This window comes from Pomacea canaliculata, linkage group LG7 (assembly GCF_003073045.1).
Source record: "Pomacea canaliculata isolate SZHN2017 linkage group LG7, ASM307304v1, whole genome shotgun sequence".
Taxonomy (NCBI): Eukaryota; Metazoa; Mollusca; class Gastropoda; order Architaenioglossa; family Ampullariidae; genus Pomacea; species Pomacea canaliculata.
The window spans coordinates 13,280,666-13,294,991 of record NC_037596.1 but is presented as its reverse complement, the minus strand read 5'-3'; the positions used below and the strand labels follow the sequence as shown (position 1 = coordinate 13,294,991).

The window sequence follows — 14,326 nt, the reverse complement described above, 5'->3', positions numbered from 1 at the left end:
AGCGAGAATGTAATGTTACTGATCTCTCCCCCTATTGAAATGAGCTCAGGACTATTCAATAACAGTTCAAGTGCTCCCTCTCTACTTTATTCAGGTGATAATGAAAATTGTTCAGTTGAAAAGGTGAATCAAGGTACAAACATAATTGTAATTCATGTACATCTGTTTTTTGCATATCATGTATTATAAATGAAATATTTTTCAGTACGCAATCTTGTAATTGCCGTCTCAGACATGTCCCACAGTTTGTTGGGATGTCGCCAGTTTCAGTAACCATATGCTTTTATATGAATGAATTGTTAGTCCATTGGCCATCCCCTTTAACCTAGAGGACCAGTGAACCACTTTTGATCTCTCCAAAATGGGTGACAATGCCAGGAGCTAGTGCTCCTGTCGGCATATTTCTGAGGGTCATTGTGACAAGCATGCCACTTCACCATGGCAAAGGGGTGGTCCAACAGAGGGAAAAAAAACATGTGCACACTAAAATCTGTAATATACACCTGTAAATGCCAAGAACTACAGTATTTACATGAAGGCTCGAAAACCTACAATGTGTGCTTATTGAGCCACACAGATATTTAAAACTAAGACAAAACTATTTTCATTGAAAAAAGCTCTTTTACTGTAAAAAAAATATTACATGTATACAAAGAGAAAATTGCTTGAATTATCTGGCTTCATACAAATTTAAACCACTTTCTAGAAGCACATCTTTTCCCCAGTCGGCACCCTCTTCATTGTAAGCCCTGATAGGGAGAGTGTCACAAAGAATCATACGACTTCCATCATCTGGTCCCTGCTGCAACACTTGTACAAGAAAATCATAAGTTCCAGTAAGGAACATTTGAAGCTGTACCTGGGTAAAATAACTAGGTGTTGTGCTTAGTTTAAAGCTCCCACTGTTTGAAGATGTTCACCATCCAAAATCATCAGCACTTTTGTTTCTACCTTTCATGGTGATGGGACATTTGACCTCCACACATCCCTTCCCACAGTAACCACACCTTACTATACTATTAACCAAATACAGGGTAATCATTATTTAAAACTATTCCTGTGTCGCATATTTGAAACTCTTTATGAACTTTCACCAGGACATCTTTATACAAAAGCTTCTAAAATTACCGACAAGGCTGGCTGTTCTACATATATGACAAACACTGTGCATGTTTGAGGCTGTTATGCATCCAGCCTTCATCTTAAACCTCTAGGAGGACTTATGCTGATCACAAGTTTTGCTTAATCTGATGAAAAAGACATGTCTTAATTTTAACTTTGAAATTCTGCGTAAAAATAAATTGTACTTTACCATCAAATATTAAAGCTCTAGGAGAAGGGATTCTTGCTTTGTTCTTGCACTTACGGCTTGTTGATCTCCATAAAGTTCAACATCATGATTATCATCATGCTCATCATACAGAATGCATACTATACTTGTGCAATACTATGCATGCCATGATGATAACTATAGCTCTCTTTGGACTGTACCTGCAAATAGGCAAAAAGGAATCATATATTCTGCATCTTTATACAAATGACATGGGCACACAACAACTGCTAAACCTAGAAAATGATAGTAACCAAATTAATAACAAAACTGAACAGTATACATGAGAAAAAGCTTAGATGTAAGTGCATAAATATATGTTAATTTATTTCTTTAGGGGAAACATGGCTTGAAAGGTGTGCATGTGTTATACATGCAAAAGTTTTACTGAAGAGACACATGTGAACACATTCAAAGATGCACATTATTTTCTGCTCTTTGTTATTTGTGCAAAATATAATATATTAATTTATTAACACATAAGACACTTACTTGAAAAAAAAACATAAGGCAGTTATTATAATTTTCTCTTCCTTCATGTGGACATAATATTCAAATATAATGTAAAAATATTGTTTCCAAAACTTATGACTCCAATATAATTTAGTATGACATACCTTGATGTTTCTTTAAAAGGCAAGGAAGGCGTGTTTTCAGCACACCGTTGCATCTTCAATTCTTTCTTGAGTTTATCCCCTGACTAATCAAGGATGTACTTCATAAGCTCATTACTTTGACTTTGACTCGGTCAAAATCCTGGTGTCATGACTATTTCCAGAATACTTAACAACACAGTTAATTATATTTATGCCACTATCACAAACTAGCTGTACATTTATTGAATGATAACCTTTTTTATTTACAAATTCACTTTTGTGCTCAGATGGTCCCTGTATTTTTACATGGGTGTCATTTATGCACCCAAACACCCTTGGAAATCCAGCGATTGCGTAAAATTATGATTTCTGCTTTTTTTCATCCCTCTGGCAAGGTATTTGATTCATTTAGACGATTTGTAAAGAGCCTTAGAAACACAGTGAATTGTTTGAGAAACTGTTGACCTATGCGTGTTGATTGTATCTCCTGAAACTGTTTGAAAACATCCCGAAGAATAGAATCGAAAACGTGACTCCAAAGGCTCACTTTCGCCGTATTTTGTTATAGTTCACGATAACGATTAACAAGTTTAAGGTCCATTTTGTAAAAGTATATAACTTTCATCTACCAAAAACAAGTTTCGCATCGTCGTCCTACGTTTCTTCTGTAAAATTTCTAAACGAAAACCGAGTTGCTGTGGACGCTCAGAAGTTAGTCACTTGCTAGTCGGCAGCTACGCCAACCCCCTGGTTGGACTAAAGTTACGCCCGAGCTGCGGACTAAAATTCGCCTAGTCGCGAGCAATGCAATGGTCGTAAATTTAGTCGGGTACTATACCCCTGCTACGTCCCGACTAAGGCCTTACTTACACCCGAGCAGTGCAACCGGGCCCTAGTGACATTCATTTGTGAACTTAAGAGGAAAAAGTCCACAAGAATTAAAGATTATGTGGAAAGAACAGTGCGGTAGTCTGCTATTTCCTGTATGACCATGAGAAAATTTGAGGAATAGAAAAACAAAATAAAATTCAACGTCGGCCTGTCACCCAGGAAAGTCTATTCAACCAACAAAGAGACATGAATTCTTTTAGAAAAGGTCTGTGACGATATTGCGATAGGTTATTATCTGTGAAAACACGAGGGGCCGATCACCCAGTTTTTTCGTCGTTCTCTTTATTCTTACTATATCTCTTTTTTTGTCATTTAAATGTCTTCCTTTTTTATAGTTTTATTTTCCGTTGTTTTCATGTCAGTTTGGAAGACTTTTTAAAATTTCTGACGAACTATTTTGACCATCATTAAAAAAATGCATGCAAAGAATTTCATTTGAGTAGCATGTCACATAAAAGTAGGGACTCTAATCAGACGCAACGTGCTCTACAAATGAAGACTGTTGGTGGCAATGCTCTTAAGGGTTGTGAACTTCATCTGAGTATTATTATCTGAGAAACCCTGCATCGGACACAAAAAGAAAAATTAAGTTTGCATGGGTCTGTATATTAAGTGTAAAGAAAACACACACATATACATATATTATTTAAAGAAACATGAGCGTACAAAATGTTCAGTTATATATATTGGCTTCATATACTTTACTACTAGAATACTGCCTAATGTACTGTCAATAAGCTATTTTTTAAAAAAATCTGCAACATTTGTGCAATTTAATTTAAAATGTTGGGATTTTATATACACTGGCAGCGGAAGTCTGGTGCGATGGTTTTTGTTTATAGATTTTGCTAACAAATTATGCAGATATTATATCAGCCTATTTGTTATTGGGAAGCCACATGGCTTGATTTAAGATGAAGTGTTAGACATTTGAAAAGGTCCATTATCTTTGACATTGAATAACCTTTCATGTGTAAATTAAAAACACCCATGCTTGTTATATACTTTGTTTGCTTGGCACTTGTATGTATGGAAAAGTTTTACCAAAACCTAGATTTATGATTTTATCGCCCAAAAAATTTGTTTATACACTGAATTGAAACTAATATGACAGAAATAAATTACTCAGTAAGGATCTTACTACTGCTGCTACTTCTAAAACACAAAAAAAGATGGCCAGTTTATCAGTTGATACACTACTATTGTGTACGATGATGTTGGCTTTTTAGGTGTGCCATTTTACAGTTTGTTTTGCATGATTTGCCCTAATTTGATAACTTGACCAAAACAAAAAACACAGCCAATATTTTCAAGCAGAGACACAAAGAAAACTAGGATGCACTAAAAACATAAAGCATGTAGCATAACTATTATCCAAACAAAATGTTCAGCCCAAAGTACTTCTAATGCTCAGTGAGGAAAATGTAAAGAAGGGTTACAATACCGAATAGAAAAGTTAAATAAAAGATGATTTTGTTAGTTCTCTAGATTCTAACAAGATTAGCCAGCTAAGAAATAAAATTAATGAGTTGTTAAAAAAAAAAAAAGGAAGTAGACTAAGACAAGATTGATGCACTATCCCAAGAGGTATGTAATATTATGCTGTATAGTGCTAGCAGTTGTGGTCTATTCTCTCATACCAGAAACTCAAAGAAATATTGTCTCTAGCCAAAAGCCTAAAACTAAACCATGAATGGTTTAACTCCAGCTGCCGCATGAAGGGACATGAAATTTTTTGAAGTTAGGTGTCGTGTATAATCCTGTAACAACCCGGATTCCAAAGCATGCACGATTAGAGCTGGATATGACTACAAAAGAGAAACAAAAAAGCAGCAAAACGGACTGACGACGTCCCTCGCTAAGACCAACACCGCGGCCCCAAACTTATGCGTGTTGATCGTATCTCCTGAAACTGTTTGAAAACATCCCGAAGAATAGAATCGAAAACGTGACTCCGAAGCAGGGCCGGCGTTAGGGGGTGGCAAATGGGGCGGCCGCCCCAGGCCCCGCTCTCGAAGGGGCCCCGCGCTTCAGCCCGAGGTAAGGTGACCCAACGCTTTTGACCTCGTGTCCCGCCTGCTCATAAAATGTCCGGACGGTACGCCCAATGTCTCGCTTTCTGGCAAGTCCACAATGTCCCGCATGTCTTTAAAAATACCGTACACTGATTCTCATCCGCGACTTTGGTTTTGGCGGTGTTTTCTTGATCCTGCTTTATTTTTCATCGCTGTGCGGGCTCCAGGGTTTGACCCGTGACGACAATGACCTGCCGGCCGATATCTTATTGCACGCGCCGCTGGTACATCGCCGGTGGTCGTCCCTCTTAAGGTGTCAGCTTCTTTGGTTACGGTTGTCCGAGTTCCCCCACTTCCCAGTGGCAACCCACGCCAGCAGCTGACTACACCCCAAACCTAGTGATATATGGAAATGGACAACCAATGAGTACATAATGGCTTTCACCTGCCGACTTTATTGCGTAAAGTGAAGCTTTTTGTAGTCGCTCACTTTCCTTTGAAGGCATCCTCTAACAGTCATGTCAGCCTGTTATTATTTTTTATCTTTTAACTTTGTGTTGGAATGCTACAGAATGCCGATTTCTAACTCTGTTATACTTGATATAATAAATTTTTAGAAAAGTAAGCTAGGCTAAATTTAAAAAAAATGAAAACAGGTGCATTTTAGATTTTGGCAGACGATGCCGATCCAAAGGCATCCACAGGCCACCCCGGGTATAGAGTTGTAGACTAATGTAGTTTGCTTGGTGATGGAGAGACGGGAAGAGAAAGTTTCACGGTGTCGTGAAGTAACTACAGGAAACAAGTTCCTTTGACATCTCTCACTTCGGGCTTAGAGGTTGTAGTGCCAGCGGCGTGGCCCATCCTTTCCATTCACAGAGTGGCCATACATCAGTAACATATCCACCTTTTTATTGTCGATTCCAACTTGCTTGCAGGTCCCCCAAGTGGCACATTAATCCAGCGACCTCAATGCACGAACGTTCTTCTAAACAGTTCATGCGCCATAAATCATTGTGTCCAGCGGCCCTCTGACATCTGGCCCGTACCCCGACTACCCCGCCTACCTTAGGTCTGGAAATTGTATACTGCAGACTGCTTGGGTGTTCCTTCTTCAGACCTTCCTTTAAGAGAAAAGAAAAAGAGGGAAAACAATCCACTGACCAAGGCCGGGCCCCCTTCACAACCGCTGGCCCGGGTACATCAGATACCCTGCCATCTCATCAAGCCTACGTCAGCACGTTTCCCCTCACCTCTCGGCATTTCGTCCTCCCGCGTGTTTTCCGCTGCCCGGCATTTTATTCACTTCCAGTAATCGTTTTCTGTGAGTACGGATCCGTGACTAAACTAATGTCGGGGACGATACGGACATCGCCAGACGCCAGTGAAAAGACAGTTAAAGGTGGAAACATTGAAAGGACTTTTAATTGTGCGGTGCAACTTTGACAGGGAAAATTCACGAAATCCTTGTGAAAAAATTTATGACACTATCTTGCAATGACTGAGACTTTACAAGGAGATTCACGGTCTATGAACGCGGTAACAGCCTCCCAAGATGGCGAAGTACCATAATTTGTTACAGCGCCTCACCTCACGTCCGCAAAGTTGGCTGAGCGGGAGATAAGGTAGGAATATTTTAATTTAAATGTTAAATACCGGTTTTCTATTTTAAATGGAATATGTAGTGGCGTGGACAGATCTGCCGTTGAAAGCATCACTACTCGGCAAAGTCAGAGGAAAGTCCCCCCCCCTTAATTTTTTCAGCGTTCTTTGTCAGTGACGTCACCATCATCGGCACGTCTCCTGCTTTCGCCCCCGAAACGTCTGGTCACCTAACCCGAGGTCATCTTTATGACTTATTGCTAGCTGTGGTAAACAAGTTGTGACAAAAAATGACGTTCAGAAAACACTTCTAAGTTCTAATTAAGCAAATTATTGAACCCATGTCTTCACGTTAAACCGACAATAGTAACAAGCAGTTTACTAAGTTACCGTCACCATATTATTTCGCTTTAAGAAAAAACCACTACTGTCGCAAACGGTTACGAACAATTAAAACACTAAATTTGTGCGTTATTTCGCGAAATACATCCAGCCTATCTAACTGTATATAAATCAGTGCTTCCGGCATCATATCCATAGGGATATTTGATACACGTACTCAATGTAACCGGCCCCGCGCGGATGGTCGGCCCCAGGCCCCGCGTGGTCCTAACGCCGCCTCTGCTCCGAAGGCTCACTTTCGCCGTATTTTGTTAAAGTTCACGATAATGATTAACAAGTTTAAGGTCCATTTTGTAAAAGTATATAACTTTCATCTACCAAAAACAAGTTTCGCATCGTCGTCCTACGTTTCTTCTGTAAAATTTCTAAACGAAAACCGAGTTGCTGTGGACGCTCATAAGTTAGTCACTTGCTAGTCGGCAGCTACGCCAACCCCCTTTTTTGACTAAAATTACGCCCGAGCTGCGGACTAAACTTCGCCTAGTCGGGTGCAATGCAACGGTCGTAAATTTAGTCGGGTACTATACCCTTGCTACGTCCCGACTAAGGCCTTACGCCCGAGCAGTGCAACCGGGTGAGAGGGAGCGTAAGTAGACGATCATCAGAGATGTCTGGATGGAACGTAGGGATGTTCATAGAAATATTCAGGGCAGGAGGCAGCAAAGAAAAAAAAATTATTAATGATAAAAAAAATAATAAAATAAAAATAAAACCAGCAAGGACTGAATACGAGAACGGATGGGTAGCCAGTGCAGAAAACGAAAGAGAGGAGCGAGATGGTCCCGTTTCCTAGCTCTAATTCATTGAAAAAGAAAACATAAAAAGAATTAACTACAGAAGGCCTCACTCAGTACCCAAAATTTTGAAATCGTTTACTCTTAAAATAATCAATGTTTGGTAGAGGAAAGCATATTAAATCCACCCATTGCATGTGATCTCTATCTTTTCGCCTCGAATCGCTCTTACATGTTCCATAACAGCACTGTTTGTTTCACAATTTCGCGTTCTCTTTAGCAACTTTCACGAATGGCGCCTAAAGTGTTTTTATTCTTGTCTAGTGTTTTTTTCTACAGCTGTCGATTCATCGTGCAACCTGTTTCTGTTAATAAACTGTGAACATTGGATTACTGTGTGAACATTTATGAGGCGAGCGACATCGACGCGAGATAAGTTTTTATGATAACGTTTGGACCTAACTGTAAACCATTTATGTATATGTATATACTGTTTTTATTGCATTCTTTTCATTCATATATATATATAGTGATCTATTTCTATGATTTTGTGAATGGACATGCAGTGATTGTGTTGTAATTAGGTGTGGGCCAATGCTTGTCAAATAATCAATCCATTGAGCGACAGAGCCCACATCAACCTTTACATGCACTATACTATAGCAAGAGAAGGACTATTCTTTGAATCACTGATAACACCAACTTGATGTAAAAACTTAATGAATACTTTCCTCTTTTCATTTGTTTTTTTAACACTTTAATGTCAAACTCTTTCATTGGGAAACATGCGCTAGACACATACAACTAAGTCGAAAGTAATTTAAATAAATCGGGTTCCTTTAAAACACAGCTAGACCAAACTTGCAAAACGCTGTACGAGGAAAACGAAACAGTCTGTGCCGGATGTGCTCAATGTTTCCGTCAAGTTTATGATTAAGTTTTGGCTTACCACAAGAGAGGGGCGATCTGATGATGGATACTTTTAACCTTATAGCTGTTGTGTTACTGATTGTGTTTACAACACAAAATCAAACAATTTCTTCTACGTGTGAGTATTACTGTTGATTACGATGTACTAAAGTTTTGACTGCTTTACGTGTATGGTAGTTTATCTCTGCCAGTCAGTCGTTCATTGACCTGCAGAGAAGGATCCAATGGACAGACGTGGTAGCTGACATGGCCGCCACTCTTGCTTATTGTGGGCGATAGTCAGCAGGTCCTGTACAGGACGGCCTCCAGTCTTTCATCTTCGTAAGCCAGTTTTTCCTCTGGAAACCGAGGCGTTCATTACCCTCCAAAGTGCTTTGAAGGACAATCTTAGATCGGGTGTCGTGCCTGGTCAAATGACCAAAGAAGACTAGCTTACGTCGCTTGACTGTTGAGAGGAGAGGTTCCTGGTATCCTACGAGTGTAGCCATCTTAACTGCTTCGTACAAAGTCATTAGTTCTATGTTCTTTGTCGAAGATTTGGAGCAACCTCCTCATGCACTTATTCTCGAATACCTGGATTCTACTTTCCGTCTCGGCGTGCAAAGTTCACATCAGTAGAGCAGGACCGGTATTACCAGGGATTTGTACAACTTATACTTGGTAGTGAACCTTATCCTATGGCTATGCCAGATTCTGTTTAGTCTAGCTATTGCTACTATCGCTGCTGCGATCCTGATGCAGATAGCTGACGTGAAGATGCCGTCCTTGGAGAGGGTGGCTCCCAAGTATTTGAAGCTGCTGACCTCTTCCAGCTGTACCCTGTTTATGTAGATCTCTGATTTGCGTCTGCCATTGATTATAACGTTGCTTTTTACAGTGCTGGTCTCCATTTTCCATATTTATGTCTGTTGATGAGGTCATGCAGTTTATTGTTAGCGCCCACTAACAGACCTATGTTGTATGTTATAGGATGCAGATTAGTCTTTCACTAATTGAGATAGAAGTATGGTGGTCGTGGAGAGCTTCGAGCATGATGCTCTCCCAGAAGATATTAAACAGCACCTGTGATAGCACCTGTGATAGTGGTGTGAAAGCAACATCTTATTTGGTTGTTCAGCATCACTGAGCTATTGTACATAGCTTCGACGACTTGAACGAGGACTTCTTCGATGTTGAATTTTCGCATCACATGCCATAGCCCCTCATGCCAGACTATGTCAAATGCCTTTTTAAAGTCAATTAAGTTATGATAGAGGTTTCGTTGATGCTGAAAACGCTTTTCTATGAGAATGCGACAGTTGAAGATCCGCCCATCTGTGCTTCTACGTGGTTTGAATCCAGCCTGTTCTTCTGCTAGCAGCTCTTCTGCGGTGGTTGTGGTGTGGTTCTGTATGATTTTTAGCATGACTTTGCTTTGATGGCTGATAAAGCTTATGGCTCTGTAGTTCTTAGACTGTTTGCTGTTTCCTTTTTGGGGAGGGGTATGATTAGTGACTGCGTCCATTCTTTGGGCCATTCCTTGCGCTCCCAGACTCTTTGGCACAGGACAGTCAGGGCCTTCGTAGTTTCTTCCCCACCCTTCTTGAGTAGCTCAGCTGGAACATTATCAGTGCCTAGCGACTTTAAGACCTGCAACGTTTGGGCCTTCAAGCTTCTCCAAATCTATCTATCCGGTTTCTGTTTGTCTTTTTTTAAGGAGTAGCGCCCGGAAAGCATACTGAAAGAGTACAGATCCATGTTTTCTTTAAACGTATAAATGCATTTTTATTTGACGATTGAGAAATCGCCACAATTTGGTATGAAACATTATAAATGCCACGTAAGCTCAGTGCTACATATAAAACAACGATTTGTGTTCGGAAGAAAGAGGTTAAAAAGGTAAAGTATACTTACATTGAAATAAAAAAAAATTTGTGATAAAGTACTGAGACAAGACACGAATTTCGCCAAAGTTTCGACTTGTTTGGTTGTTTTATTCTGATAATTGTGACTGGATTATAGTGCTGTAATTTCTGATAAGAGAAAAGACTAAAACAAAGCTTGCGGCGGTTAATTCCATTGGTTTCATGAATAAAGAGGACGAAGGGTCAAATAATTTACGTTTTGTAAACTTGATTGTGTTTCAGGTGGAATAACAAGGTTCAGTGAGACTTTGATTGAAAGAGAAGGCAACTTTACAAATATTTCCTATCTTCTCAATAGCACCGAGTCATCGTATTTTTCGGACAAAATAATATTTGCTTTTGATGTGTGCAAAAGTAACATACTTACACGTCAGTGCGTATTTGAATGGAATGAGCAAAGTAAGGAAATGACTTCCGACTACTGGGGTTCGGAGGACGATGCAGTCTGCTCGGTGAAGAGTCGTGAACTCAGCAGCTCCACCCTGACCTGGGAGATTCAAATTTCGCAGCTGGTCACCCGGTCATCAACTGTCATTAAACTTTACCTGGAGAACAACACTCTCAAAGAAAGCACCTTCCATATAATACGCATGATACGCCTTGATATTTTTGGTAAGTAACGAGAGACACTACAATCACCACATAGCAGGGGGCAATTATATTGTGACCTTTTCTCGAATACTTAAGTGAATAATGCGACCGTGTGTTCACTTGGCAGTTCGGCATCGTATTCATGAAGTGAAGAAAGTCATTACCTGTATGCAGGATGAGAACATCGAAGAAAACTGTCTTCTCTCCGAAGTTACGGTTGATTGTCCACGACCCGCGGGTGTTGCTTTAAGTTACTTTTACCCAAGGGTATCACTGACATTGATTTATAACAAAGGTCCTAAGTATATAACATAATTGCTAGACTTATAACTAGGGAGACAAGACCCGTTGCTCTGTGAATATCGCCCCAAACTGTTGCCTATGATTTAGCAAGCATGGGGTGTACAGTGTAATGTCGTAAGAAGAATAATCAAATATAATCTTGCAGAAGTAGAAATTCTCTTTTCATTTTTTCGTGTCTCTTTAGAATACAACACAAAGTTGAAGTCTCATGAATATAGCCTTAAAAGTAAAAAAAAAAAATTTCTGTTGCCATATATTGCTTATTACAGAGCTTTTAAAAAGGGTTCATATTATGACTGACTGTTTTATGAGTATAGCAAATCAATTATTGTATGTACAGCAGAATAAATAACCGTTTGCATTTGTACGTTCATGTATAAAGTGTTCAGGCGAAAATAATCGGGGAAGGGTATGTGTATGTGGCAGACCCACCTAAAGTCACAAGTCTGACTGTAGATGGACAACAGGTGAACGACACTCATCTCATCAACGAGGGTCAGAAGGTCACCATCTCATGCAACTTTAACAAAGGAAACCCGCCTGTCGTCTTTCATTTGTTCAACAGCAATGGAAATAATCTTACTAAAAGTGAAGGTCCTCTAAACATGTTACTGACAGCTCAGTGTGAAGATGACTGGCCGACAGTTCATTGTCAAGGAAACGGGTCAGAACTCAATAGATCGCTGTCGTTTCTGGTCAGATGTGAGTAGAAAAGGAACAGTTATACTACTTCTTACGAGTTTCTAATGTGTATTAATGCAGGATAATAGGCGTTTTAATGTGTGACATCAAACAAGCAAGCAAGAAATGAAAATGATATTGTGTGTGTGTGATGTATTTGTTAACCTGTTTAATTTAATCATTACGCTTAGGTTATCTTGTTGCAGGTCCTCCGCAGTTTGTTGGCGAGTCTGTAAAGTTTGTTCGTCCTCAACTTGTTGATGCTGCAACATTTCGTGTCAAGGCTCACACGACATCAGTCAAAGAATGTATCTTGACATCCCTGTCTCTGGACTTCGTAAAGAAAGTAAACTGTAGCCTCAGTGGTGATCCACCCGATCTGATCTTAGGTCTTCTCTTTGACAAGGAAGACATCCATCTACAAGGAAACTGGACCTTAACTCTTCACAACGAAGGAGGCTTTTCGAATACAGCACTAAGCTTCATTGAAGGTATACGGAATATACATGGGAACTGTTAAGAAATGCCTAGCTGGGACTGAGGGTTGCTAAGAACGAATGGGTACATGCGTCATCATCAGATTAATACATACAGGAAGGTATTGAAATGAATACACATGACTACTGCTGTGAATGCACTATTACATTTTTATAAGCATAAGTGTGATTTTAGAAAAGCACTGTCATAAATGTAATTGAGACTTAATCTCTGATTGATGACATTTCTTGGTGAATGTGGATAGCAATTCAACGAATTTATGTTGTCTCTCCTTCTCACCTTTTACTACAAAATGTAAACTGCCCGATCCAGCATGATAATGTCTGAAAACACTTCAACCGGAGATGTGTAAAGTAGAAGTAAACAAAATGTGACTTTTTTTCAGCATCAGAAGGTCTCAGATCGGTGTTTAAAGTTTCTCTGCCCACCGTTGTTGTCGTTACTGTCGCTGGTGTTATCGTTGTCGCTGCTGTTATCATCGCCGTTAAAATGGTAAAAAAATGCAAACGTGGTAAGTGACCTATACATACATATGATAAAAATGTTTAGCATCTTATGTTATATATTATATAGGAGGGTGGAGTCTTAGTGACCTCACTTTCCTCGGGGCCAGCTATGCACGACGGTGGTGCCATTCTCGTCTCCCTCGATGCTTTACCTTCCCCAACCCTTTATAGAGTCAGGTTCCCATTTCAGCCCGCTGGATCGACTGGGGGAAGTTTGCTGCGCTAATCGGGCATTGAAGCAGAGCGCTTTCAGTTCGGATGCCACCGCTCGAACCACTCGACCATCCACTTCCCTTTTGGCGGAGACGTTTGACTGATAACGGAGATATTTCAATATCGCGAGTTCATTCAAGTTCCTTGAAGAAAAGTTGATCGCGGAACGTGGACAGAGGAAGACGAAGAAAACAAGCACAACAAAGGTAAGCTTGGCCAGAGGTCTTGTCCCGCGGGCAATTTAGGCATCGCTAACCTCTGACCTCTCGTGAACTGGCCGGCCGTCAGGTAAGTGGCGTGCGGGTCATGTCACCCCTTTAACTGCAGCACAGCTAGAGGACCGTCTACATCTGCATACGCATCCTTGACACTCACATCGTGGGGGAATGCCTTGAGAAATCCTCGCGTGCGCATGCGCAAACCAGAAACAGTGATAGCAAGCGCGGGTTTTCAACAATCAGAGGACATTTAATTGTTTATCATCTTTTCTCCTGCCGAGATAAGCTGCATTTTGTTTGGTAAGTAAAGTATTTACTATGTTTACATGATTTTTGTTGTTTGGCAAATAGCATCTGACAAGGCAGAAACATCAGTGTCGATGAGAGTGACTAGCAAGCGTCTCAAACTGGCTGAAAACAACCAGAGTTTGAGAGAAAAGCTCATAAATATAGAAGTGCGTAGTCATTAGGTAAAATGACAATATTGGTACTGGATATCTTTGTTTCTAGGTACCATTAGAATTCATATAAAATATGCGAGGCACACACAGCCGTCTCTAGCCTGGAGGACGGATCGGGAGGCGGAAGTGGCCCATCGTTACAAGACCCGCCCTTTATCGCACTTAGAGACTCCGGCGGCCTTTGCCGGTCTGTAAGCGGCTTGGAGATGCACAAGACCTCGGCCAAAGATGCGTATTGCATGATGCTTTTCCACCCTGTGTATCACGTGATGTGCGCCTTTTCCTTGGCGTGCACAGGAAAGATAAAGATAAGCCGGAAGAGAGTGTAAGCCCGCACGTGCATGTCATTTCGCTGTGCACAGCATGGAACAGAGCACAAATAACCGATTGGAAATGAACATAATCGTTTTTCCTTTCCTCCTTCCTTTTATCTTTCTCAGTTCTTTCAGTT

At 40.4% G+C, this 14,326-nt stretch overlaps 1 protein-coding gene across 1 annotated transcript; it reads left to right on the top strand.

Annotated features, from left to right (window-relative positions):
• The first annotated feature begins 8,468 nt into the window (after positions 1-8,468).
• On the top strand, positions 8,469-13,905 carry LOC112569133. Its single transcript, XM_025246834.1, has 5 exons — positions 8,469-8,618; positions 10,627-11,016; positions 11,725-12,000; positions 12,186-12,470; positions 12,863-13,905. The coding sequence occupies exons 1-5, from the start codon at positions 8,540-8,542 to the stop codon at positions 12,994-12,996; spliced, it is 1,164 nt and encodes a 387-aa protein (XP_025102619.1). The 5' UTR covers positions 8,469-8,539; the 3' UTR covers positions 12,997-13,905.
• Positions 13,906-14,326: the final 421 nt, after the last annotated feature.